Source organism: Rhinolophus sinicus, chromosome 2 (assembly GCF_057876585.1).
Source record: "Rhinolophus sinicus isolate RSI-liver-muscle chromosome 2, RSI-T2T, whole genome shotgun sequence".
Taxonomy (NCBI): domain Eukaryota; kingdom Metazoa; phylum Chordata; class Mammalia; order Chiroptera; family Rhinolophidae; genus Rhinolophus; species Rhinolophus sinicus.
The window spans coordinates 95,451,563-95,478,767 of NC_142502.1; the positions used below are offsets into that span (position 1 = coordinate 95,451,563).

General features: G+C 47.5%; 3 protein-coding genes across 13 annotated transcripts in view; 2 read left to right on the top strand and 1 right to left on the bottom strand.

The window, feature by feature from the left end:
* The window catches only part of ZNF318 (zinc finger protein 318), a 49,432-nt gene extending 36,268 nt beyond the window's left edge, over nucleotides 1-13,164 (top strand). For 2 of the 6 annotated variants that reach the window (XM_088795708.1, XM_088795707.1), the window contains one exon: nucleotides 228-13,164. In XM_088795708.1, the coding sequence (XP_088651834.1) occupies nucleotides 228-261 (34 nt within the window). In that variant the 3' untranslated portion in view covers nucleotides 262-13,164. The remainder of the gene's footprint in view (nucleotides 1-227) is intronic. The other 4 variants (XR_012496608.2, XM_074332978.2, XM_074332976.2 and 1 more) reach the window with 4 other exon arrangements.
* Nucleotides 12,046-23,394, bottom strand: SLC22A7 (solute carrier family 22 member 7). Of its 2 annotated transcripts, none has more exons than XM_088795709.1 (10): nucleotides 22,916-23,394; nucleotides 22,177-22,280; nucleotides 21,893-22,047; nucleotides 21,600-21,768; nucleotides 20,470-20,593; nucleotides 20,038-20,147; nucleotides 19,364-19,578; nucleotides 18,844-18,952; nucleotides 17,878-18,088; nucleotides 12,046-12,126 (listed from the first exon to the last, which is right to left on the bottom strand). In XM_088795709.1, exons 1-10 carry the CDS (start codon nucleotides 23,306-23,308, stop codon nucleotides 12,058-12,060), a joined length of 1,659 nt encoding a protein of 552 aa, XP_088651835.1. In that variant the 5' UTR covers nucleotides 23,309-23,394; the 3' UTR covers nucleotides 12,046-12,057. The 2 variants fall into 2 exon arrangements, with proteins under 2 accessions (XP_088651835.1, XP_019593907.3); XM_019738348.3 differs by lacking the exon at nucleotides 12,046-12,126 and adding an exon at nucleotides 16,650-17,498 and having other exon boundaries at nucleotides 17,882-18,088; nucleotides 22,916-23,393.
* Nucleotides 13,780-16,702, top strand: CRIP3 (cysteine rich protein 3). 5 transcript variants are annotated; one of them, XM_088795710.1, is made up of 9 exons: nucleotides 13,780-13,942; nucleotides 14,160-14,254; nucleotides 14,661-14,718; nucleotides 14,810-14,941; nucleotides 15,126-15,140; nucleotides 15,701-15,772; nucleotides 15,897-15,991; nucleotides 16,090-16,147; nucleotides 16,313-16,702. In XM_088795710.1, the coding sequence occupies exons 1-9, from the start codon at nucleotides 13,795-13,797 to the stop codon at nucleotides 16,372-16,374; spliced, it is 735 nt and encodes a 244-aa protein (XP_088651836.1). In that variant the 5' UTR covers nucleotides 13,780-13,794; the 3' UTR covers nucleotides 16,375-16,702. The 5 variants fall into 5 exon arrangements, with proteins under 5 accessions (XP_088651836.1, XP_088651838.1, XP_019593909.2 ...); XM_088795712.1 differs by lacking the exon at nucleotides 16,090-16,147; XM_019738350.3 differs by lacking the exon at nucleotides 15,126-15,140.
* Nucleotides 23,395-27,205: the final 3,811 nt, after the last annotated feature.

The following is a 27,205-nucleotide window of genomic DNA, read 5'->3' on the forward strand; positions in this document are numbered from 1 at the left end:
GCCCTCTGCATGTGCCTATATCCAACCTCCTATAAAAAATACAGTTGACCCTTGAACAATGTGCATTTGAATTGCTCAGTGCCACTTATATGCAGATTAGTTTAAAGCATCAACTGTATTTTGTAGTTTTTGTGTATGTCTTTCACCTCCTTGGTTAAATTTATTCCTGTGTATTTTATTCTTTTATATGCTGTTATAAATGGAATTGTTTCTTAATTTCCTTTCAGATTATTCATTGAAGATATATTGAAACACAACTGACTTGTAAGTGTTGATCTTATAACCCTGCAACTTTGCTGAATTCATTAATTTGTTCTAGTGTTGTTGTTTTTTTAATTATTTGGGAATTTTTCTATATATAGGATCATGTCATTTGAGAATAGATATTTTACTTCTTTTCCAATTTGGACACCTTTTTTTTTTCTTACCTAATTGAGTCTAGCTAGAACTTCCAGTACAATATTGAAAAGCAGTGGTGAAAGTGGCATCCTTGGTCTTGTTCCTGATCTTAGGGGAAATACTTTCAGTCTTTTACTATTATGATGTTAGCTGTAGGTTTTTCATAAATGCCCTTTATCATATTGAAAGAGTTCCCTTCTATTCCCCGTGTTCTAAGAGTTTTTATCATGAAATGGTGTTGGATTTTTGTCAAATAATTTTTCTGTGTTAATTGAGATCATGTTTGTGGTTTTCTCTTTCATTCTATTAATGTATATTACATTGATTGATTTTTCTCATGTTTTACCAACCTTACATTCCTGGAATAAATCCTACTTAGTGCTGGTATATAATCCTTTAAACATGTTGTTGGATTCAGTTTGCTGCTATCTTGTTGAGGATTTTGCATCTATATTCATAAGGATATTGAGGTGTAGTTTTCTTACGATATCTTTGCCTGGCTTTGGTATTAGGGTGATGCTGGCTTCATAGATGAGTTAAGAAGTGTTCTCTCATCTTCTGTCGTTTGGAAGAGTTTGAGTAAGATTGGTGTTAATTTTTTAAATGTTTCGTAGAATTCACCAGTGAAACCATCTAGTTCTAGACTTTTCATTGCTGATTTTTTGATTACTGATTCTCTCTCTTTACCGTGTTTCCCCAAATATAAGACCTAGCCGGACCATCAGCTCTAATGTGTCTTTTGGAGCAAAAATTAATATATAAGACCCAGTCTTATAGTAAAATAAGACTGGGTCTAATATAATATAATATGATATATAATATAATGTGATATATAGTATAATATAATATGTAATACTGGGTCTTATATTAATTTTTGCTCCAAAAGATGCATTAAAGCTGATGGTCCGGCTAGGTCTTATTTTTGGGGGAACTGGTACTTCTTATAGTTCTGTTCAGATTTTTTATTTCTTCTTGAGTCTATTTTGGTAATTTATGTGTTTCTAGGAATTTGTCCATTTCATCTAGGTTATTTAATTTTGTTGGCATATAATTGTTTATAGTATTATTTTATAATCCTTTTAATTTATGTAAGGTCAATAGTAAGCCCCACTGTAAGCCCCATTTTCTGATTTTAGTTATCTGCATCTTCTCTTTTTTCCTAAGTCAGTTTAGCTAAAGGTTTGCCAATTTTGTCAATCTTTTCTTTTTTTTTTTTTTAATTTTATATTATTAAATTTATTGGGGTGACAATTGTTAGTAAAATTACATAGATTTCAGGTGTACAATTCTGTATTACATCATCTATAAATCCCATTGTGTGTTCATCACCCAGAGTCAGTTCTCCTTCCATCACCATATATTCGATCCCCCTTACCCTCATCTCCCACCCCCCACCCCCCGCCCCCGTTACCCTCTGGCAACCACTAAACTGTCAATCTTTTCAAAGTACCAACTTTTGGTTGCATTGATTCTCTCTATTGTTTTTCTACTCCCTATTCCATATATCTCTGCTCTAACATTTATTATTTTCTTCCTAACATCTTTTGGTTTAATTGGCTTTTTTTTTTTTCCTGGTTCCTCAAGGTGTAAATTTAGGTTGTTGATTTGAGATCTTCTTTTTAAAAATGTTTACCGTTATAATTTCCCTCTTGGCACTGTTTATATTGCATCCCATAACTTTGGATATGTTGTGTCATCTCAAAGTATTTTATAATTTCTCTTGTGAGTTCTTTTTTGACCTATTGTTTACTTAAGAGTGTATTGTTTAATTTCTACATTTTGTGAATTTTACAGTTTTCCTTCTGTTACTGATTTTTTAGCTTCATTCCATTATGGTTGGAGGAGATACTTTGTATGATTTCCATCTTTTTAAATGTATTGAGACTTGTTTTATGGCCTAACATATGACCTAGCCTAGAGAACGTTTATGTGTACTTGAGGAAATGTATATTCTGCTGTTTTTGGATGAAGTATGTATATGTCTGTTAGGTCAAGTTAGTTTAGTGTTGTTCATATCCTCTATTTCCTTATTGAACTTCTGTCTAGATGTTCTATTTCATTATTGAAGTGTAATGTTGGAATCTCCAATTATTGTAGAACTGTCTATTTCTCCCTTCAATTTTGTCAATGTTTGCTTCATGTATTTTGAGCTTCTGTTTGTTTGTATATGTTTATAGTCGCTATATCTTCTTAATGAGTGACCCTTTTATTCAATATATATTGACCTTCTTTATCACTTGTAACATTTTTTTATTTAAAGTCTGTTTTGCTTGATATTAGCATAACCACCTCAACTCTCTTTTGGCTGCTATTTGTATGGAATATCTTTTTCCATACTTTCACTTTCAACTTATGTGTGTCTTTGATTTAAAGTGAGTCTCTTATAAACAGTGTAAGTTAGATCATGTTAGATATTTTCTAGAAATATCTTGTTCTTTTCAATCAGCTATTGATAGTATAATAAAATTAAGTGGCATATATGTTTTTTACATTCATTCTGCTAGTTTCTGTCTTTTAATTGAGGAGTTTAATCTATTACATTTAAAGTGGTTACTGATAAGAAAGGACTTCTGGCTATTTTGCTATTTGTTTTCTTGTATCTTAAGTTTTATATCTTTTTTGTTCCTCAGTTCCTCCTATACAGTCTTCTTTTGTTTGATTTTTTTTTCAATGTACCATTTTGATGCTCTCCTCATTGCCTTTCCTATATATATATTTTTAGTTATTTCTTCAATGGCTACCATGGGGGGTTACAATTAACATCCTAAATTTATATCAGTCTACTTTGGATTGATACCAGTTTAGCTTCCATAGTGTACAAAAAATCTGCTCCTATGTAGCTCTGTCTCCCTCCTTATATTTTTGTTACAAGTTACATCTTTATACATTGCCAATTAACACAGAATTATACTTACTGTTTTATGCATTTGTCTTTTAAATCATATAGGAATCAAAAATAGGAGTTACAAACCAAATATATAATAATATTGGCTTTTATATTTACCTATGTGGTTACCTTTACTGGATTTCTTTATTCTTTTTGTATGGCTTTGAGTTATTGTCTAGTGTCCTTTTATTCCAGCCTAATGGACTCCCTTTGGTATTTTTATAGGATAGGTCTACTATCAATTAACTCCCTCAGGTTTTGTTTCTCTGGGAAGTTCTTATTTTCCCCCTTTGATTTGAAGGATAGTTTTGTTGGATATAGAATTTTCGGTTGAAAGTTTTTTATTTTAGCTCTTTAAATATGGCACCTGACTGCCTTTTGGTTTCCAGGGCTTTTGATGAGACGAGCTGTTAATCTTATTGAAGATACCTTTACGTGATGAGTCACTTCTCTTGTGCCACTTTCAAGACTTTGTCTTTGTCTTTTGACAGTTTGATTATGATGTCGTGGTGTGGTTCTCTTTGAATTTGGCCTACTTGAAGTTTGTGGTACTTCTTGAATGGGTAGATTAGTTTCTTTCATTGAATTTGGAGAGTTTTCAGCTATTTTTTTCAAATATTCTTTCTACCTCTTTTTCTCTCTCTCTCTCTTCCTTCTGGGACTCCCATAATGCATGTCAGTCTGCCTGATGGTGACCTATGGTTCTCTTAGCTCTGTTCATTTTCCTTATTCTTTTTTCTTACTGCTATTCAGATAATAATTTTAATAGTGCTATCTTCAAGTTCACTCATCTTTTCCTTCTTCTAGCTTGAACCTGCTGTTGAAACCCCTGTAGTGAGTTTTTCATTTCAGCTACTGTGCTTTTTAGCTCTAGAATTTTTGTTTGGTTCTTTTTACAGTTTACATTTCTTTTTTGATATTCTTCATTTGTTCATTCTCCTGGTTAACTTTAGTTTTCTGTCCTTTGTTTTCCTTACACATTGAGCATATTTAAGACAATTGATTTAAAGTATTTGTCTAGTAAGACCAATATCTGGTGATGGTTTCTATAAACTTTTTTTTTTCTGTGAATAAACCATACTTCCTTTATTCTTTTTATACCTTGTGATTTTTTCTTTGTTTAAAACTGGACATTTTTAATATTATAATCAGACCCCCCCCATAGTTTGCTATTGTTGATTATTGAAGACTGTAATTGTTCATTTGTTTATTGACTTTTCCAAACTATTTTTGCTAAGACTGTACTTTTTGTTGTGTGTGGTCACTGAAATTTCTGTTCCATTATCTTAGCAGTCAGTCAGTGACCTGACAGAGAATTCATTAAATGCCTGGAGTGAAAAACAAAACAACAAAAAAATACGAAACACCTCTCCTGGTCTTTGCAGATTGGCTCTGAGCTGGAGCACTACGTCAGTGCTAATCCAATTTGCCTAAATGTGACCTTAGCCTTTACCTCCTGGTTGCATGGAACCCAAAGATCAGCCAAAGGTGCAAGCCTAGAGTCCTTTAAGGTCTTTTCTGAAAATACATTGGTCCATGGGCATGTACTTTTCATGCCAGATTTCCCCATATACATGGTAACCCTTCAAAGTCCTTATTTCTTCATGTATCTTTGTCCTCAGTCTCCTCCTTTCCAGGCTTTTAGATCTATCTGCTTCCCCCCGCCCCCATTCACTGTCCCTTGCTATAGGCAGCCACAGGTAGTATATGTCTTTAAATGCTTTCAATGGATGCTACTTGGAAAGCTGCTCCATCCTGAGGGGGGCAAAAAAAGGTCAGCTTCAGTACGGGTCCCTCGGGGAACACGAGACAGGGAAAAATTCACAGCTTTTGAGAACATGTACCTTTTGAGAACAAGGTGTAATTGCCTCCCCCTGGCACCAGCAAACCACACCAGAAATGTGACTGCTGTCCCCAAGCTGGGGAATGGGAGATGGTAAACACATAAGCACAAATGCCACAATGCTTCGTTATTGAAGTTTAGCAGGTTTTTTCATTAAGCACACCACTAGTTGGACAAAAAAAACTGTAAGATTTTTTATTACATTCCAGAGTTCTGAAAAAGTTGATTGTGTCAGTTTTGCCAGATTAAGGACAGCTTCAGTGGAGGGACTGATTCTGGGAGCTCTCTGCCATTTCTGTGACGTCACACTGTGTTTAACTCTCTGAGGAACTGTCAAACTGTTTTCCACTGCACTTGCACCACTTCCATTTCTACTGAAAATGTGAGGCTTTCATTTTCTCCACATCTTTCCCAACACTTGTTATTTTATTTTTCTTTGTTCTATTATAGCCATGCTAGTGGTTGTGCAGTGGTATCTCCTTATGGTTTTGATTTGCATTTCCCTAACAACTAATGATGTAGAGCATCTTTCCATGTGCTTAGTGGCCATTTGTATATTTTCTTTGGAGAACTATCCAAATCCTTTGCCCATTTTAAAATTGGATTACTTGTCTAAGATCCATTTGTTATATAATATTTTCTAGTCTTTTTTCTTAAAGTTTATCCTGAAAATCATGCATTAAGAAAATATGAATATAAAGCTATCTACAGTGTTAGAATTCTATACAACATGATGCATTTCTTAAATACAAGAGTCACTTCCAGCTGTATAAAGATGCAGTTGTATTAATTAGGACTCTTTGGTCTGTAACAGAAACCTAATTCAAAAAGCTTAAGAAAAAAAATGGATAGGGGGTAATTTATGTCTTGGTAACCAAGAAACTGAGGCAGAATTAGACCCAGGAGGTCAGAGATGCCACCAGGACTCTCTCTTCCCCATTCCCTCAGCTCTGCTTGACCTCATTTTCTCTCTACTCAGGGGCAAGCTACTATAGTCCTTACGAGCTTCTCTCCAGAAAATGAGTGTATCTTTCCTTATAACACCAAAAAGTCCCAGGGAAGATGTTGATTAGTGTGACTTGGGCCACATTTCTGTCGCTGCACAATTACTGTGGCTCGGTGGCTGGAGTATTCAGGCTCTGGTCGTAAGCTCCCCATGGGAAGGCAGAATCTACCTTACTGAACAATCTAGGCTATGTTGAATTAATGTGGAATGGGAGGAGATGAGATGCTCCAGAAGAAGTGCTTTAAGTAGAAGATAAAATGTCCCGTATAGAGCTGCAAAGATTCAGAGCCTTCTTTGTAACTTTTTCTTTGTGGCTGCTTATCAAGAGATGGGTGCTCAAGTTCTTGTCACCACCAAGCTACTGGTAAGTGCTGCCTATTTTTTAGTGGTGGCTGAAGGGATAGTAAGAGATTAGAAATAAAGATCTTATAGCTCTGCCTGTTCCAAAAGCTCGAGAAAAGAAGAGAAAAAGTCTAATCATTTTGGAGTTGGCAAGAGGCTGGAAATTGACTCCTGATTCTGTGACATTGAGCTTCATAGAGGAACTGAAAGACTCCTCTATAGAAAGGTAAGCATTTACATTTGTCTTAATTCATAAGACTAAACTGTTGTAGTTCCATTAACATAGTCTTACAATCTGGAAGGACTCTTGTGTACTACAAAAAAATTACCTCTCAGACCTTAGTAAGAAGGTGAGGAAGTTACTGGTAGTGACCAAGGAGCATTGTCACTATTTATAAGTAAACTGACCACCAAGTCTCACTCCTCTTTTCCTTCTCAGTTTCCAGCACGTGGAAATATTTTTTATGCTGCAAATTATTTAGAGGTAGTTACACTTACACACTTTCAGGTGAAATATTTCATTTCCAAGTGATAATTAAGAGGCCAAATACATCTTTGCATGGAAAACCATCTTTAAAAGCTGTTGTTGAGTTCTTCGGGCGCACACGTTGAAGGCAGCCATGGTGAAAGGTGAAGGACTCCTTTCCTGCAGTCTTGATTGTGAATTAGTCCAGCTGATGCCTCTGAATCACAAAATGTAGCCTACTCAATAGCCCCACGCAGCTAACCACAAATAGCTCTGCAGAGCTCTCAGTAGGTCCATGTGATAACAAGTTGACGCTGGAAAACAAGGCGGAAAAAAGTCAAACAGACTCTGGCAAGAGCAATAAATAATACGTGATTATACAGCAGCGAATCTCTGCAGGTGGGAGGATTAGTGTGTGTTTAAGAAAGAAATTCAGTCTGTTTTTGTTCTGTGTGTTTCTATTTTTATTTTTTAAAGTAATATAAACTACAGAAAGTAAAGCTTTCTAGTTGGAGGGGATATTCAGAAGATGGAGTAAGAGAGCAGAAAGATTATGGGTAATGAAGGTAAAGAAACATGATAAAGAGGTAAGGCTGATTTTTTTCATTAACATACCAGAACTGAGTGAAACCTTTCAAAACAGTCATGTAGGAACAAAGTTTTTGATAATGCCTTAAAAGTCACAAGCATATGGCATGTACTTGAACATGTCTACAATGATATAAAATGAGTGGAGTTTATAGTTGCCATCAAAATTCACTGCAACGCTAACTTGACACATAATAAGCAGCCATATTTTTAAGGTGCTTTACAGTTTACATAACACTTTCCCACATTTTCTTATTTGCCATATATTTAATGATAGACATAATTATGTTACCTGCTAATTAAGCTTAATTAGTAAGTTCTCGTGAATTACTGTAATTAGTGGGGCTGCTTTCCTGCCAAAGAAAATTTTCAGTTCTCTTTTTACTTTATTAGTTACCTAGTATTTATAATCAGGATCAGTTTAAATCATATTCTATTTTGTGTAATACACACAGATCCTCCTTATATTAAGAAACAAACAAGTCCATACTCCTAGGCAGCTGAGTTTCCCTTGCCTCAGGGCTTGTGTTGTAGCAAAACTCTCAACCCCTACCAGTCCCCTCCCAATCCCATTAAGCCCTCATCTACTCACACTTGAGGGAGACTTGTGTATAACATTTAACATTCATTAGCCAACAAATATTTATTGAGCACTACGTGCCAGAGCTTGAACAAGGCACTGGAAGCATACACAGTGGTTGGCAAAGCAGCCCTGGTCCCTGCCCTCATGGAGCACACCAACTCCTGGGGTAGACGAAGCCTACCTAGATTGGGGTGAGGGAGGTGGGTAGGAAGTTGGCAGACCTATTTTACTCTCCCACTAAGCTACACACCTAGCCTTTATCAGGGTCTCCATTTGCCTTTTTTCCATGTTTGCTTCATGGCAAACTCAGGCAGGGAAAACCAGCTGTCGTAGATTGTACCCCCTTTACACTCCAGCACAGGATGCTGAAGGAGCGAGTGCCTAGGGCCTGTAGCCCGTTATTGAGTAAGTGAGAGGGAGCTGAGGTTAGGCAGGAATTCGTGAGGTGAAGATACTGAGACAGGCAGTCTCCAGAAAAGAGATAGCATTTGCAAAGGCCCTGAAACAGAAAAGAGCTTGGCAGCTCATTTAGTGTGGTTGGAGGGGTTGATGCAACAGGAGAAATGACTAGAAGACTGAAAGGTGGAGGGTCCTGGAGGCAAGTTAAAAACTTTATTTTGAAGGCACTAAGAAGCCATGGAAAAGTTTTAATGACATTTCTCTGCCTCTTGTGTCTCAACCCATTATTTACCTGGATCGGCCCTCTTCTCTTCAGGTACAGACGTGCTGTGCAGACTGGTATTCTTTCAGACTGAAACACACAGACAGCTTAGCAGAAACCATGCTTAGTAGCACAGAGTGGAAAGAGTATTATTTCTGGATCAGAATGCTTGGGTCTATATGACATTGAACACATTTCTTAACCTCTCCAAGCTACTTTCCTTTTCTGTACAGTTGGTAGTGTAACATTTAAACCCCTCATCAGGTTGTTGTAGATCAGAAATAACAAATATAGTGCCTGACTAACACTGGCACGCCATAGATGGGAGCTATCACTATTTAATCAATGCTTTCTTGTTAACACAAATTTCAAACTCCTCTTTGGGAGTGTCGTGCGGGGAAGCCTGCGGGGTCTCTGCTCCCGCTCCCCATACAAGAACGCAGGACATGGTGAGGCCAAAAAGGAACACCCACGGAGCCATAGGTAGGGGAGTCATACCACTATTTTCTCTCTGGCGGCACTATACTCTCACTGGAGGCTGGATCCACACTGTCCGCAAACCGCCATCCACACTTGCTAGCCCAGCCACCATCTTCTTGCTAGCCCCCATTCTTTCTCTTTCTCCTTCCCTCCCTCTGCTAGCGTAGCCACAGCAGTTATATTAGTGGCCAATGGCTCACTGGTTACAGCTGACGGCCAACTAGCCACAGCTGATGGCCATGCAATCACAGTTGGCCATTTACTACCTGAGCCAGCACCTGTCTATGTGAGGCCGAGAGCCTGGAAACTGCTTCCTGGGGCTCTGCCCCCACAGGGAGTGAAATCACAGAATCATATATTGTCAAATTGTGGCGAAACCTTAAAGGTCTGTCTGTCTCTATATGATGCTTATGTCCCTTCTACAACACTGAAGTTTAGTTGGTTTGTTGTCCAATATTACTTATAACATCCAGAGGCAGGACACTCACTACTGTCTAAAGCAGCCGCTCCATGTTTGGGCTGGATTACAAAGTTCTTTTCTTGGACTCAATCCAAATCTGCTTTCCTGTACCTCTCACCTGAGACCTCTCTAGCCAGAAGGCTCAGTAGTGCCCCTAAAGCCTCTTCCACGTGAGAGCCTCCAGATGCTTGTGGGAATTCTATCCATCACCACTCACCTAGAGTTGAAAAGCTTTTTTCTTGCCTAACAACAACAATAAAGGGGTCCATTCATCAAGAAAACACAACAATCCTAAAACATACATGTACCTAACAATAGAACTTAAAAACATGAAGTAAAAGGTGTTAGTGGGAGATTTTAATAATAGTAACAACAGCTATCATTTACTGAGCACCTACTCTATACCTGGTGCTATCGATACACAGATAAGTCAGTCAATCCTGTCAATTGAAGAAAGTCAGAAAAGTAAAAATAACTTTACAGATACTGAGACAAAGGTCTGTGCAGGTAAAAGCAAGGGGTGGGGGTCACCAAGGGAACAATTATCTTTATGAAAGTATGAAAGAGGGGCCTGCCTCTTATAAGAGACGACACAAACTGCACCCTGACAATTGAGTAGGTAATTCAGTAGCCCCCTCTTATCCACAGTTCCGCCTTCTGGGTTTAAGTTACCCACAATCAACCATGGCAGTCCGAAATACTAAATAGAAAATCCCAGAAATAAACAATTCTTAAGTTGTAAATTGTGCACTGTTCTGAGTAGTGTACTGAAATCCCGTGCAGTCCCACTCCATCTGGCCTGGGATGTGGGTCATCCCTTTCTGCAGCACAGCCCCGCCACAGAAGCCAGCCCACCTGTTAGTCAGCTAGCCGTCTCGGTTATTAGATCAACTGGTGCTGTAGCACAGTGTTGGTGTTCAAGTAATCCTTGTTATACTTATATTGTTATAATTGCTCTGTTATTGGTTATTGTTAGTCTCTTACTGTATCTAATTTACAAATTAAACTGTATCATAGGTAATGTATATATAGGAAAAAACATAGTATATACAGGGTTCAGTACTGTCCATGGTTTCAGGCATCCACTGGGGGTCTTGGAACACATCCCCTGTACATAAGGGGGGGACTACTGTACCCACACTCAACTGGACTTACCTATTTGTGGTATTTGTTATAATAGTATTTTAGAGGTTTAGTCACACGAAGTATTTAAAACAGCCACTGTCAGTAACTGCAAATGCTTGCCTACAGGAAAGGTTAATGTGCCCTGTTAGCATTCTTTACAAAGCCTCTTTTAGAGCCAGAATAACGGAAACCAGGCAAGAAAGAAGAGTGGAAATATTGTGATTTGCTGTAACTGCAAATGGATAACAAATATTGGAAAGGAGGGGGCTCAACTTGTCTTTCCTAAGCACTGAAATAGAAGAGATGAGGCATACTGTGTCATGGCCATAAAAACAGGAAGGCCACAGAAGATGGGGAGCAATAAAGTATTCGTCTCCCTAACTTACTGAAGTTGTGTAAAAGCAGCATGATATCACACTCTGATGCCTGTTTCTTCTACGGGGCCCATGCTGGATGCTGGGTAAAGATGGCCTGTCTGGGAGGCGGAGGCCGGTGCACAACGTGATGCGACACAGGGAGAGCTCAGGAATCTTGGGAAAGCATTATCTGATGTGCCCTGGAAACGCCAAGCATATTAGATCGCTGGTCAGATGAAGCCAGCAGCCCTTCCTAAAGGAGGCAGTATATGTAAGAATAAATACAACATGAAGCCTTCCCAACCTCCCGAAGTAGGACCTTCTCCATGAGAGCCAAAGAGAACAAAGGCAGTGAACCTCCAGCTGCCTTCTTCATGAAGAAACAAATGAGAGAAGCAGAAACACGAGAGTAAAATATCAGTGGAGACTAAAACTAATACTTTTCAAGTTTGTTAAAGAAGAATCCCTTGAAGGAACAGTTATAAAACTAAGGACCTTGAAATATTACCCAAAACAAATAAGGAGCTTGTGTAGAAAAGATTCTTTCACAATGAGTAAGCCTTCCACCCTTAGAAGTCAACAAGGAGGATAAAGCAAGTGTTATAAGCAAAAGGTACTAATGAAGACAAGTGAGGAAACAGGAGTGTTGAGTGGAAGTTTGTAGACACCAGTCCCATCCCCATCGCCCAGCGGAGGGGACCAAAGTCCAGAGAGTCTTGGCATCCAGATACGCAGCGAGGACTCCTTTCACCCAGCAGGGCACAGCACTGTAGCCCAGTGAGGAGTTCAGCACACACTCCTCCAGCCCTTTCTGAACTGACTTCACAGAGTAGAGGAACTTACTCCAGAAAAATCTTCATTTCACCATGAATCTTCATCAAGGGATTGTCTCCTGTGCTGGGGCACTGGCACAAGCCCCCATTTGCTGGGCTACCTTAAACAAAAAAAAGTAGTTCCCTTCAGGCATTATTATTATCATCATCGTCATTATTGAGACATTATCCATTATCGAGACATGCACATACCATAAAGTTTACCCTTTTAAGGTATACGATTCATTGATTTTTGGTATAGTCACAATCAACTATCACCACTAATTCCAGATCGTTTCATCTCCTCATAAAGAAACTTCATATCCAGATTCCCAATTGCCCCTCCCCAATCCCCTAGCAACCACTAACCTACTTTCTGTCTTTATGAGTTTCCCTATTCTGGACATTTCATGTAAATGGAATCATACATATGTGGTGTTATGTGTGTGGTTTCTTTCACTTAACAGTGTTTTTATGGTTCATCCATGTTACAGCATGTTATCCGTACTTCGTTCCTTTTTATGGCTGAATAATATTCTATTATGGTTATACCACAATTTGTTTATCATTTGATGGACTTTGGGTTGTTTCCACCTTTTAGCTATTGTCAATATTGGTACTATTATGAATATTCATGTACAAGTTATTTTTTGTGGACAAATGCTTTCATTTCTCTTGGGTATATACCTAGGAGTGCAATTACTGGATCACATGGTAACTCTACGTTTAACCTTTTGAGGAACTGCCAGACTGCTTCAAAGGGCTGAGCTATTTTATATTTCCATCAACAGTGTATGAGGGATCCAATTTTGCTACATCCTCACTAACACTTGTTATTACTTACTGTTTTATTATAGCTATTCTAGTAGGTGTAAAATGCTACCGCATGTGCTTCTGATTTTCATGTCCCTAATGACTAATGATGTTGAGCATCTTTTCATGTGCTTGTTGGCCATTTTTATATCTTCTTTGGAAAAATATCTATTTAAATTATTTGCCCATTTTAAAATATATATTCGGGTTATTAAACCCTTATCAGGTATATGTTTGCAAGTATTATCTCCCATTCTGTGGGTTTAAATTTTTGAAGTGTCCTTTGAAGCACAGCTGAGCTACTTTTAACAAATATTAAAACCTCTTAAATTAGGAATATGAATTGGTGTCTGAATTATACTTTTAAATTTAATAAGCATTATAATTTTACAAGCACTGTTTGCAGATCACACTTTGAGGCTTCCAAACTAGGAGTCTTGAGTCCATTATGATGGCTGTTGCTTTTATATCATCTACATGCCAGGGGCCGTTTAGGCACTCCGCGTGTAGTTCTCACAACAGTCCTAACAGTAGAGACTTATCATATGCATTGTTCAGATAAGAAAATGGAGGCAGAGGGAGGTCGAGGAATTTGCCTGAAGCCCAACAGTAAGTAGCAGAGATGGGCTCCAGATTCCGTTGCTCTTAACCACCTGCGAGACTGCCAAAATGGAATTAAACCATATCAAAGAATGCCTAACCCCTCACTTTGGGTTTGAAATAATAGTGCTTTCGTGGCGTCTGCACTATGGTCATTTTCCCTCTCCTTATCAAGCCAGAAACTAGTACCGCCCCCCCAGGTGTCTTCACAGGTCCCTCCCCGCCCTGCCAGTGTGGCTTCGGTACACTCTGTCCAAACCCGTCAGAGGCTTTAGTGTTTGCAAGTAGATGCGAAGTTGCCTGCGTCCCCTAGGTGGAGCAGGGCTACATTTCTGGCGACCAATGGGCATCCAGGAGCAGCGAATTCAGCCCAATGAGGCTCACAGCTGAGCCGTGGGCGGAGCCAGCAGAGGGGGCGGGAACGGAGTCCCCCCGGCGCTGCCTACTGTGTGCAGCACCGGCTGCACCGAGCGGAGCCATGAGTTGGACCTGCCCGCGTTGCCAGCAACCTGTTTTCTTCGGTGAGGCCCGGGCTGAGGAGGGGGAGAAGATGGGGCTAGTGTGCACCGCTGGCTTCCCTGAGGACGCGCGGAGCTGGCCATGGTGTGGTCCCAGACTCCCTTTGCACCTGTGGGGCGCGTGACACTCAGGCGGGATGGGCGGGGCTGAGGGGGGGGGGGAGGGTGCCTGCTGCTTGGCTTGGTGCCCCGCAGCCTGGTTCCACCTTGTTCCCCACAGCGGAGAAGGTGAGTTCCCTGGGCAAGAACTGGCACCCCTTCTGCCTGAAATGTGAGCGTTGCCACAGTGTCCTGTCCCCAGGAGGGCATGCGGAGGTGAGACCTGGCCAGAGCCCATCCCCGTGTCTGTCACTGTCCCCCAGGCACCAGCTCAGTTGCGGCCTGGAGGCCCACCAAAGGCAACCTTAGTAGCCCACTCCCAAGACCACCTATCTGGGCCCCACACCAGCCAAGATTTGGGAGGCCTGAGTTGTGCGGGTGGACCCTATGCCTTTGGAGGGGGAGGAGAGGGCAGCACCACTGCTCCCTGACTTGCTCTTGCCCTGTCTCCCTGACCGCAGTGGCAATTCTGGCACGCCCGCCCACCCCGATCCTTCCCAGCCCCATCAGCCCAGGCCAGTGGATAGACACACCTGGCAGTCTGTCTGGGTGGAAGGCCCATGGGGCACAGGACAGGCCCCCCTCGGCCCCGAGCAACCCCCTTTCCTCTGCTTGTGCCTAGCACAACGGGAGGCCATATTGCCACAAGCCATGCTATGGGGCTCTCTTTGGACCCAGGGGTAAGTACCAGCCTGGAAGGGGACTGGGGCAGCAGAACTCTCCCTGTGGCTGGGAGCTGGGCACAAGCCTGACCTCCCTTCCCCTCTGCAGGGGTAAACATTGGTGGTGTGGGCTCCTACCTCTACAACTCCCCCACTCCGACTCGTGCCAGCACAACGCCCCTCAGCCCCAGCAGCTTCAGCCCCCCCAGGCCCCGGACTGGCCTCCCCCAGGGCAAGAAAAGTAAGTGAGGCTGGGCACCAGCTACCCCTCCTCCCAACCTTTCCCCAGGCTGAAACGGGAGGGGGGGTGGGGGGGATCGGGTGACAATCCCCTACACAGTCCAGTGCCTAACTTTCCTACAACTTTGTGTGTGGCAAAATCTTCGCTTACCCGTGACCCCTTTTTTGATGTTCCCTCATGTCAGCGGCTGAGTTCAGAGGTAAACTGGGCAGATGACATTACCACCCCCCATGTTACGGCGAGGAGACTAAGGTCCAGAGAGGGCAAGCGATCTTGTGCCATCACAGCTAGTCAGAGGCAGAGCTGGCCTAGAACTCAGCCTTCTCCCAGGCCAAGGCCACGGAAGGAATGACTTAGGAGTGAGGGGTCATTGAGATGGGCCAGCCCCCCACACTCTTCCACTTCTTGCCTCTCTGTTCCTTCCTCCCGTCCCCTGCAGTGGGCAATGACATCATGCTCCCCAACACCTGACACCCCTGCCCTGGACATCTCCTATATCAGCTCAGGTTTCCTGAGGATTGAGTTGCTGACAGGGTTGGGCTGGTGGGCTGAACCCCTGGGAGGATGAGAAGGAAGCAGGTGGTCCCTCCTGTAGATAAGAGATGGGCCAGGGAACTCCGCTCTGAGGGAGGCATACTCATGCCACCTGGGTGGGAGGCCAGGCGAGCATGGTATTGGGAGAGGACAGTGCCATATGCAGGCTCATACTGAGGGGCCCTACTTAGGCCTGGCCCCCACGTCAGCCTCTGCCCCCTAAAGGTCCTCCCCACACGAAGACGTTCACTGGGGAGACCTCGCTGTGCCCCGGCTGTGAGGAACCTGTCTATTTTGGTAAGTGATGAGGGAAAGCTGGGGGAAGGGAGTGCAGGATGGCCATCCAAGGGCAGGAAGGTGGTGCCAGGCAGGTGGGTCTCCATGCCCTGCCCCTAGGGCTACTACCTCTCTCCACCCCCAGCTGAGAAGGTGATGTCTTTGGGCAGAAATTGGCACCGACCCTGTCTGAGGTGCCAGCGCTGCCGGAAGACCCTGACTCCTGGGAGTCATGCTGAGGTGAGCAGGGAAGGAATGGGTGGTTATGTTGGGAGGAGAGAGGATAGAGATGGGAAAAGAGCCAAGCTGAGAGGGCTCTCTTTCTCTCTGTGTCCCAGCATGACGGCGTCCCCTACTGCCACATTCCCTGCTACGGCTACCTGTTTGGCCCCAAAGGTGGGCAGCCCCACCCCAGACACTGGGCCTAAAGTATGGTGTGTGGGTCTGTGTGGACAACTTCCCCTGTACTCAGACATACCCCAGGTCCCTCCCGCTTCCCTCTAGCCCTCAGCCCAGCACCCCCAGTCCCACGGCCCTTGGTGATGGGGCTCTCTCCCTCAGGTGTGAACATTGGTGATGTGGGCTGCTACATCTATGACCCCGTGGAGATCAAATCCGAATGAGATATTCACAGAAGAGGACACCCTAACTCGGGCCTCCCTCTGTCCCTCCATGGTCCAATGGGAGCTACAGAATTCTCCAGTCCCACGGAGGTGGGAGAAGGTAGAATTCTGGCTGCCTGGGCCTCAGCTCCGTGGTAGACCAGAAAGTCTACACTTTCTCTGTCAATTCCTCCCTTTCCCATTCCTATCTCGTCATGGGACTCGGGCCACCCCATTTTGAAGGGTAGCCTGGCCTTCCCCCTCGCTTTCCCCACCAAATTCTGTAACTTCAAGGCAATCATAAAACTCGTGTTTATTCTGGCTTCTCCAATAAAAATGTTGGCTCCCATGCCCTCAACTCTTCTTTGCGCATGAGGCCTAGACAGTGTGTTGGAGGGTGGGGAGTGAGAGAGTGGGGGTGGGGGGTGCGTTACCCGGCAAAGTGCCAGGGAGGGGGCAGGCCAGCCAGGGAACGACGAGCGCTATTCGGCTGGTCCCCTGGCCCTGGCATTGGGCCGCCCCCAGCACCACACGTTGAACAGCGTGCCCACCAGCTCTGTTGGTACCAGCAGTCATCATCGGACAGTCCCTCCTTTAGCACCATCTCTGGAAGCCCCTTATTCAGCATCTCATTGAGCATGACAACAGATAGATCCTGCAGTGAGGTCTGTTAAGAGGTTTCATTACCCATTTGAGAGATGAACAGACTGAGGCCCGAAGAGGGAAAGCCACATGCCCAAGGTCACACAGCAAATTGGTGGCAAAGCTGGGATCAGAAGCCAGGGCCAGACTCAGTGGCTTCCCATCCAGGGCTCGTCCCACAGCTCCATGCTGCTGCCCCAACCCAAGGGGCACCTTTCTGTACAGAATTGCCCCAGCCATGAGAGGGGTGCCAGAATTCTCCAGCAGTCCACTCATTCTAGGAAGTCACCCTATTGCTGGAGGCTGGATGAGCACAGAGAGGGGCACTGGTGGCAACTCCTGCCCCAGGCATGGGGCTCAACGCCCCATCCCCGGTCACAGGGCCTGCCCTTCTGCTCTCCCAGTCCCTGATGCAGAGCTTCTGTGGAGGGCCTGCCCCTGATCCCACTCAGTCGTGGACCTGCTTCATGGGTATCTCTTCCTCCTGAAGATTGGATGGGACACTGGAGAGGAAGGAATCATGAGCAATGGTTTAGCCCCAAGCCCACCCCCTCTGCCTGCCCCACCAGGGCTGGCCTAGGGCTTCTCCAACTCCTGGTATACAAACACATGTACTCCCACAAGTGACTCCCACACATTTGTTCACATGCCTGATTTGCAGGCAGACCTGAGTGGACACACACCCACCTTTTCCTGACAATCTTGGGTACTTCGGTATACACACACACGGATTCATTATACATGCAGTTTACATACCTCAGGCCATGCACCCATGCTCACTCACATTCATGCACCAGATACACACATGTAGACATGTCTTCCTCTCTGAGTCCTACCTAAAGTGTTTGGTACCTGAGCACCCATAGCCACATGCATAGGCACACACCTCTTCCTCTCCACATCCTGGATGGTCTCTGGTAGCTGTGCACGCCTTGTCTCTGGCAGCAGCAGGGCAGTGCAGGCACCCAGCAGGGCAATCCCCCCATAAGTGAGCTTGGGCAGTGGTAGCCATACTCCATCCAACAAGGTCGCCAGTGGAGCCAAAGAGCCTCCCAGCCGGCCCATCAGTGCAGTCAGCCCCAACCCTGTCTGTCTGTTCAGAGAAAGGATGGAGGAGGGGGTTAGTGCTCACACTTATTTGGGGGTCATGCCTCACAGGGCTTCCCCCTTGGACTAGCCGGCCTTGGTACCCCTTTTCCTACCCAGACAACTAAGAAAGCTGGGGCTTCTTTCAGGTGGTCTTCACACACATCCCCGGATGCGGGGCCCCCAACCCAGCACCCACCAGGGGATGGGCCCCCATTCTGACAGAGTATCAATCAGGTATCACCAAAGGAAAAGAAATGCCACCAGAAAGGAGATGGGGAAAGAGTCATGTGGAAGGAAGAGGGTCAGCAGCTCATACAGACGCTGCCATGTCGTTAGAGGCGGTGCAAAGCTTTCTAATCATACCCTGCTGCCTACAAGTCTCCTCCCCACCTACCAATAGCCAGCGGAAAGGGCCGCAGAGACAACCCCCATGGCAGCTCTGCCTGGGCTGTAGGGAATGGGATGGGATGGGTAGATGGGGCTTTTTGCAACTGTTCTCTTTTAAAAGAGACACAGAGAAGTTGTCTGACCTCGCTCAGGGTCACTTAGAAAATTAGATAAAATGCCCCGCCTTCTCCCAGACTGAGGCTGAGGCTCTGATAAGCTCTGTATTCCGGGTGCGGTGCAAGAATTGGGTGAGAGGGACTGGGGTGCAGTGCAGTGTGTGTGTGTGCGGGGGGGGGGGGGGGGGGGGGTTGGTAGATGTGACTAACAAACCCTCTCCCCAGGTGCTTTGCCTGGGACCCAGGCTCCCCTCACCTGAGCACAGTAGGGTACAACTCCGTCGTGAACAGGTAGACAGTGGTGAAGGAAGATTCAGAACAACCTTTCCCTATCACCTCCAGGGCGGTGCTCCAGGACGCCATCTCTGAAGGGAAAAGGGGGTTCAGGATAGGAGGTGCAGCCTCCGAAGAGGGCGAGAGTCAATGGCCTTGAGTCGGGGCTTCCGGGAAAGGGCAGAGGTTCTAGGCCAGGAGGCGGGGCCTCTTGGGGGAGGCGGGGCCTCTTGGGGGAGGCGGGGCCTCTCGGGGAGGCGGGGCCTCTCGGGGAGGCGGGGCCTCTTGGGGGAGGCGGGGCCTCTTTGGGGGAGGCGGGGCCTCTTGGGGGAGGCGGGGCCTCTTTGGGGGAGGCGGGGCCTCTTGGGGGAGGCGGGGCCTCTTGGGGGAGGCGGGGCCTCTCGGGGAGGCGGGGCCTCTCGGGAGGCGGGGCCTCTCGGGGGGCGGGGCCTCTCGGAGGAGGCGGGGCCTCTTGGAGAGGACGGGTCCGGGACGTAGCTCACCGGAGGACAGCAGCAGCCTGCCGCCCAGGGTGAGGGCAGTACCCAGCAGCGTCCACGCCTGCGTGAGGCGGCGTCCGGCGTAGCGCACCGACAGGTAGACGAGCAGCTTGGCGGGCAGCTCCACGGCCCCGAATAGCAGCTGTGTCAGGTACACGTTCAGCCCGAGCCCAGACACGTTCAGGGTCAGGCCGTAATAGGCAAAGTTCACTGCAAACCTGAGTGGGGGTCGCGGTGCCACTTAGGGGCCTCCTTCCCACCCCCTTGTCCTCTCAGGGATCCCTGGCCTTGTAGAGGGACCACCTCCCCCTTCTCCAGAGCCCGCTGCCCATGACTTCCTGTCCCCATAGATCCCCCTGAATGTGTAGCACGTGCCAGTGGCCAAAGCGCCTTTACCGCATCTTCACAGCAACCCCGTGAGGTAGAACCTAACAGCCTCCGTTTTACGGAAGAGACGCTGAGACTCAGGGTGGTAGATGACCTGTCTAAGGTCTCACACTCAGGAAGTGTCTCTGATGCTTGCTCCATCTTCTGACCTTCCAGAGCCCCACCCCCGACCCTTCACCCAGCCCTCACCCCCACCCTTGTACCTCTCACACTCAGCACCTTCCTGGAGTCACCCCTCCCTCCGCCCACCCCCCTGCCCACCCCGCCCAGGCCGAGAGCAGCCTCCTCACCACACCACCACGCAGCACAGTGAGATGTGTCGGAGCCGGGGTGTCCGTAACAGGTCTAGGTAAGAAGGTCTTTGGACCACCTTCTCCCCAGCGGCCACTTTGGTCAGGGTCTGATGGCGGGGGGAGGAGAGTTTGTGACATGGAGCTGATTCTGTGGTCTCAGCAAAGCACATTGCTCTCTGTGGGTCTCTATTCCTCCCTTCTGCAGTATGGGGGTGGGGAGATGCACATGGGAGCTGAGTAGGGTAAGCAGAGTCAAGGCTGTGGCCCAGCAGAGCCAGGCAGGACATCCTGGGGGAACTCTCCACTGAGGCAGGGAGCTTTTCTTGCACGCACAGAGGGCCCAGGAAGGGGGTGCTTGACACATGTCACCATCATTTACACACACACACACACGCACTTACATGCACTCACACACTCATTCACTCTCACCTCCAGACTCAGGCTGTCCTCACCCACAGGCCGTCCATTGAGCTTGGCACAGCAGAGCAGGTACCTGCGGGCCTCCTCCACACGGCCCTGGGTCAAAAGCCAGCGTGCAGACTCAGGCACCCACCTGGGGAACAGCAGGAGGCCCTTCACTCAGCCAGCGCTCTAAGCCGCGTCTCCCTCCTGGGGACACCAGTCTGTCAACCTCCAGATTGTTACTCACGCAGTCCCCTCAGCATGGAAGTTCTTCCAAAGCCCTCCTCCCCTGATTCATCCTTTAAGGCAGGGGTGTCAAAACTGCGGCCCGTGGGCCAACTGCGGTCCGCAATCCGTTGTTAACTGGCCCGCAGCAAATCCCAAAAATATATTTAGTTTACTTAAATAAACCAGGTGAGGCAATACGTACTTCACCTCGAGTGAGTGGCCCGGCTGTTTGTGTATTTTACCGCATATGGCCCTTGGTAAAAAATGTTGAAAAAAGTTTGGACACGCCTGCTTTAAGGCCTAATGTAAAAACCACATTTTCCCACCCTTCTTTGCCTAGGCCTAGGTCCTCCATAGCCTGGGAGGCCCTTCTTTTCTCTACTGAATTGGTCTGATCCCCAAGACTCCAGAACCAGCCACCCACTTCCCCCACAGGTAACAGGAGGGCATAGGGTGAAGGACAGACAGACATACAGATATACCCAGAGGGGTCATCCAAAGCCAGTTCATTTGGGGGTGGGCAGTGAAATGCCCACGCTGCCTGGCCTGCCACCCTCCTGCGTGTTCATCCTTCCCGTGTCATGACCCTGTCCTTACCCGCCTCCTGCAGAGTGCCAGCCTCAGGTCGTGCCCAGCTCTGTCTCTCATGGCGCTCAGGTGTCCATCCCCCTCTGTCCTTCTGAACCTGCCTTTGGATTCTGGTCTCTGTCACTCACCATCTCTCACCGATTCTGTCTCTGTCTCTCCATCTCTCTCTCCCTATTTTGTTCTCTGTTTCTCTGCATCTCATGGATCTCTCTCTCTCTCTCTCTCATTAAGTGTTTCTCTTTCTCTTCGTCTCAGTCTCTCTGTCTTCAAGTCTCAGCCTCTGATTAATGCTAGCTCTGGCTTCCTGTGCCTCCCACTCCCCAGCTCCCCACAGGTCTCACCAGAGGCAGACGATGCCTGGCACACAAGGCAGGGTGACAGCCACCAGAAGCCATCGCCAGTCCCGTATCAGGTACCCGACCAGTGCCAGCAGCATCACGCCCATTGACCAGAAGCTGCTGCTCAGGACACCTGCCACGGTGCGGTGTTCCACGTCCAGCCACTCCATCTCTGGGCCCACAGCAGGGGCCGGAGACAGAAAGACAGTGAGCAAGGGCCACATGGGCTCCATCTCACCCTTGACAATTGCCTCCCTCCAGCCCTCTGGGCCCTGCCCTTCCTTTGCCTGCCTCACCCAGGGTTATCACAATGATGGTGAAGCCAGACAGGGCTGCGCCAGTGAGGGTACGGGTGATGACAAACATGACGTAGCTGACCGAGGCTGCAGATGCCAGGCCCATCACCAGGGTACTCACATAGGACACCAGCAGCAGACGGCGCCGCCCAAACCTGCATAGGTGTCATGCAGGGTCAGCTCCCTGTAGAGGGGAGGTCCCAAGACAGAGGTAGACTAGGCTCAGACCCCGGCTAGTGGGAGGGGGTTCCCCACTTCCTTATTGACCCCCCACCTCACCCTACCTGTCAGACAGGTATCCGAAGGCCACGGCCCCCACCAGCACACCAGCGAAGAATAAGGTGGAAGTGATTCTGTTCAGGCCTCTCCTCTCACACACCAGGTCCCACTGCAGGGAAAGGCAAGGAAGGGCCTCCCATGGGCACAGGCCCCTCTCCAGCTGCCAGCAAACCCTCTTCTCCATACCCTGGGACCTTCTCAGGTCAAGTGTGCCATCCTGGCACCTCTGTGTCAGATAACAAACCCCCGGCCGTGCACCCAGCTTGGGAGTGGGAGACTTTGCCCTTCCCCAGCCCTGCAGCCTCTGCTTCTTCCCATGGAGGGCTTTGACCTTGACAGCAGGAGTCCTGTTCCTCTCCAGAAAGACTCTGACCCCACCTGCACTCACCTCCAGATGGATTATGTAAATCCCAGACCTAGGGCCCAAAAGAGGAGGGAAGGGAAGGAGGCCTCTATTGTTTCTCCACCTCTTACTGTAGAAACAGCCTTCTCAGCTCTGGCCCCAACTCCCTGGAGCCGTCTCAGCCCTTCCCTGCCTTAGTCACCTCCCAATTAATAGTAGCAGTTCCCGTGTATGGGCTCCTTATTACAAGCTCAGTGCTTAAATTCATAGACCCCATCTATAGATGGGTAGACTGAGACTCTGAGAGGTAAAGTAATGTGTCTAATGCGCACATAGTAATCACCCCAGGCAATGGTAGGCCCATCCCACTCACGTGTCCCCCAGCCTCCTGGCTCAGGTACCTCGGTTGCAATGGTGGAGGAGAACTCCGAGCGGTCATACTCCCAGCCCTGAGGGCAGGGCACGGTGGAGGGCTCACCCTGCAGCTCCCCAGGACTCTGGCCCTCTCCCTGCAACGTAGTGTTGTGGGGAGCCTGGGGGTGGGTGAAGCGGAGGCAGGAGCTGAGTGTGCCATCAGGTTCCTGGGGAAGGTAGCCCTCCAGCCATGCGTCCTGGTGGCTGAAGTTGGCAGGGGTGCCAGGCAGGGCACAACGGTGGGCAGGCACAGCAGCCATGAAGATGGGCAGGAGGAACTGCATGGGCATTATCAAGCGGGGCAAGGCCAGCAGAAACACGTTCCTCACTTGGAAGAGCCCAAAGCCGCCCACCTGATCTAGCAGCTCCTCGAATCCCATGCTGCCTACCCACCAACCGTCCCCAGAGCAGGCTCCCTCTGCACAATTCAACCCACTGACCACTTGGACCCTTGGACTTTGGAGGCGTCTGCGGATAGACGGATGGGCGGAGGGCCTGCAGCCAGAATCCAGCCCTCAGAGGCTGGCCCAGGACTGGGCCCTCCCTAGCCACCCAGGTCTCCAGGGATCCGTGCCTGTCAGGGAGGGGCTGCCATCCATTCAAAGGTCACTGGCTCTGCCTCTCTGGGACTTGCATATTAGTGCTCAGGGACGAAGTGGGGTAGCCTTGGGCTGCCATGATAGGGTTGCTGGGTGTGTAGGAGGTAAGCCCCTTGTCCCTCGATCAGCAGAGCTCCAAAGGTCCCTAACAGGAGGAGTCCTCCTCGGGCATGGTGCCAGCTCATTTTGGATGCCCTTTGTCCTGTGAAGCCCTGGGCCAGCCTTGCCTATTTGCTACCACAGCCTGGCTGGCAGCCTAGGATTCAAAAGTAGGTGAAGGGTTCTTTCTGCTGAGCCATGACGCCTCTCTGTACCCTTAGGTCCCCACCTGGAGCGTACGCCCTGGCCTAAGACACATCTGGAACCACACTGGGCACCCTGGCCAATCTGGAGATCCCAGACCCATCACCCTCCCACTTCTTCACTCAGGAGCTCGTCCCATCCACACCATCCCTCCTGCTTGCCCGCACCCCTATTCTCAGGAGCTTCTTCGATCCCCACCCCTGAAGGGGTGGGTAGGGAAGGAAAGAGGTTGCCAAGGTCCTGCCATAGGTACCTGCAATGCCTGAGATTCAGGATTTGTCTGACCTTCTTCATTCAATTCTCACTCCTGGCCCCTGCAGCAAAAGCACAGCGGAAGCCAGCCATGGCAGGTTTATTCTGATCTGATTCTCCAAACGCTGGGTTGGCAGAGCTGGGAGCTTGTCAAATTGTGTTCCAAAGGCTCCAGATTTCTAAGCAAATAGGCTTCTAAGGGTCCCACACTTTTTAACAAGTTTGAGAACCACTCATTTAATCCCGCCCCTACTTTGAACAGATGAGGTAATGGAGATGTGTGCCTTGCTGAGTTCACACAGTGACCCAGCCGCAGAACTGAAGAGGGGACCAGGACCCCTGACTCTAGTCCCGACCTTTGACCCAAGCTGCTGAACTGGACATGTCCCCATCTGCACAAGGCTGGGCTCCCTGAGAAAACTCGGGGAAGGGAGCTAAACTGGTGACACGGTGTGCGTTCATGATGGTGCTAACAGGGAGTGAGAACAGTGATTTGGAGGTGGTGACAGGAGATGACAATAGTATGTAAGAGACATTTGTTGGGTCTCTAGTGCGGCCTAAGTACTCTGTAGGGTACAAAGATGCCACAGACACAACCCCTGCCCTCAGTGAATGTACAGTCCAGCAGGAGGGTTAAAACAAGTTACACAAACCTTCCTGCCTCCAGTCTCACCCCTTTCAAACTACTCTGCACATGAACGTTTGACAACATAAATCTGACAGGGTAATATCCCTCTGTTTAAAACCCTTCACCAGCTCCCACTGCTGGAGGGTAAAAGTCCAGCTCCCTAGCTTGGCCCATGTGACCCCCCAGCCCCTGGCTTCTCCCCACCATGTACCCTTCCCTCCAGTTCCCCAAACACACCAGCCTGTTGGCACCTCACACCTCAGTGCAGTCCCTTGGGCAGCATTGGTTTCCCTCTAATTCACCTGCTGGTGCCCGGGCCATCCTGGAGATCAGCTCAAGAGACAACTCCTGTCCTTCCTGCTCTCACCCACCTGCAATCCCCACACTGTGGATTCCTCCCTCATTTGATACTATATACTCATAGTATTCATATAAAAATATAAAATACCACAACCCTTTGCAGCTCCTGACAGGTAAGTTTTGCAGCCATCTCATCTCCGTGGTCCATCCAGTGGCTCCCTGAGGGAAGGCTCAGGTTTTCCCACAGCCAGAGACAGCAGCCAGTGAAGCCAACCCTGGGTGTTGGCTCTGGTGCCCTTGTTTTCACAACGGGAATTTGTCTCCTACTTTAACGTGAGAAATGGCTGGTAGTCATATAGTGGTCACCTCTCCTTGTCTGCACTGGCTTCTAGGAAACCCAGATCTAAAACTGCAGCCCTTTCTACAAGGAGTAATTTGGCCTTCACTCTCCCCCGGCTTCACCTTATGCCCTGCCTTCAGCCCATACGGCAGCTCTCCTCTCTGATGCCATTAAGAAGCGGTGGTGACCATGATGTGTGGCGGCAGATGATGGAGCTGGACAGGCAAGAGTCTAACTAGAGGGCAGATCAGCTCTGACTCACCAGTTAAGAACTGGTTTTGATTAAATTTTTAACTATCCCCCTTCTCCAAACTACAAATCCAATCCTGAGTTCAGAGCCAAAATGGAGGAGACCTTCATTTATACCAGACTAGATGGGAAAGAGCCTTGTGCACTGGAAAAATAACAACTCCTTAGTTGAAATTATTACTAGAACTGTTGAAGCATTTGGAGAAGAATAAGTTCCAAAGGTAAACAATTTCCTGTTTGGGATTGCTTGCAATAGGGACTTCTTACGCTTAGGACTTCTTACTCTTTTACCCGTCTGCATTGAGTGACCTCAGATGACCTCCCCATCTTCGCTGGGGTTGAACCGACCACTGTTGCTATAGCCCATGTAATCATTTCCTACATGGATGATGTGGTAACGATGGAATCAATTATAGTGGTAAGTATGATGATGGGATGGTGCAATAATGATGGAGGTGGGAATATTGATGGCAGAAATGATGGTGATGGGGGTGATTGGAATAAGGACGAGGGGTGTGGGGCTGTGGATAGTGGTAACGGTGATGTGGCTATGAGGGCAGTGGTGGCGACGAGGATTACGTGTTATAATAGATGATACTGATGGTGATGGTGGCGATGGTAATGGTGGTGGTGATAATGGTAGTGATGGTGGGGTGATGGTTGTGGTGGAGGTGGCGGTGATAGTAATGGTGTTGGTGATGCTGGTGGTGACGGTGATAGTAGTGATGGTGGTGATGGTGGTGATGGTGGTGATGGTGGTGATGGTGGTCATACTGAAGATGTGGATGCTCCCTGAGAGCAAGAATCTTGTTCATCATTATGTCATCAGAGCCCAGTAGTGGTGGTGGTGATGGAGGAGATGGAGTCTAGTTTGGGAGAAGAGTATTTGTGATTTGAGTGATGGTGGTGCTGGTAATGGTGGGCAAGAGAGTTAGAGGTGGGTAATGGAGATAGAGATGATGACTGTGACAAAATTGATGGTGGTGGTAATTGGGTGATGTTACACCGCTTTGGGTTTAACAGTACATGGGATGAGAATGAACAGCTTCAACCACCTGAAACTGATGAAAATGACGTTATATCATATTTTCCTCTGACCTATAGTCAAATTCCCATGACCTTGCAGACTCTCCTCCCCATCACCTCATCACCATGGGCAATGACCAGCTTCCTGCATCTGCTGAGGACTTAGAAGGTCATTCTGACCATCCTACAGTATTGGGTTAGTCTCAGCTCTTGCTCTGGCCTTGACTCCTGAGTAGCCAATGGGAAAATCTCAGCAAGCCCCAGTGTCTGATGATCAGAGACACGACACCCTCCACACTCCCAGCCGGTCTCTTTTCTCCAGGGTGTCCCCAAGGGGACGCTCCTCTCTAGTAACAAAGCCACCCCCCAATGTCCCTGGTCCTGTGGCATCTACTTAGCCCTTAACTGAGTAACCTTGCTCAAGCCACTTATTTCTCTGTGCCCTTGTCCTCAGAGCTCTCTTGGCCACAGGACAGAAAAGAGAAATATCTTTTTGGGAGGGTGGGGAAGCGGTCAGCAAGGGGCTAGGCAAGTCCTCAGCTGTGGAGCGTCAGGAAGTGAGTGTTCCCCACAGGTCTCA

What these genes read in the sequence shown, in the direction of transcription:
- CRIP3 (XM_088795710.1), top strand. Translation starts at nt 13,795, where the DNA reads ATGAGGCTCACAGCTGAGCCGTGGGCGGAGCCAGCAGAGGGGGCGGGA. An exon ending in GGCTCTCTTTGGACCCAGGG is followed by an intron (nt 14,719 to 14,809) that starts GTAAGTACCAGC and finishes TCCCCTCTGCAG; the next exon opens with GGGTAAACATTGGTGGTGTG. An exon ending in TGAGGAACCTGTCTATTTTG is followed by an intron (nt 15,773 to 15,896) that starts GTAAGTGATGAG and finishes CTCCACCCCCAG; the next exon opens with CTGAGAAGGTGATGTCTTTG.
- SLC22A7 (XM_088795709.1), bottom strand. Translation starts at nt 23,308, where the DNA reads ATGGGATTCGAGGAGCTGCTAGATCAGGTGGGCGGCTTTGGGCTCTTC. An exon ending in TTCGGATACCTGTCTGACAG is followed by an intron (nt 22,048 to 22,176) that starts GTAGGGTGAGGT and finishes ACACCTATGCAG; the next exon opens with GTTTGGGCGGCGCCGTCTGC. An exon ending in CATCATTGTGATAACCCTGG is followed by an intron (nt 21,769 to 21,892) that starts GTGAGGCAGGCA and finishes CTGTGGGCCCAG; the next exon opens with AGATGGAGTGGCTGGACGTG.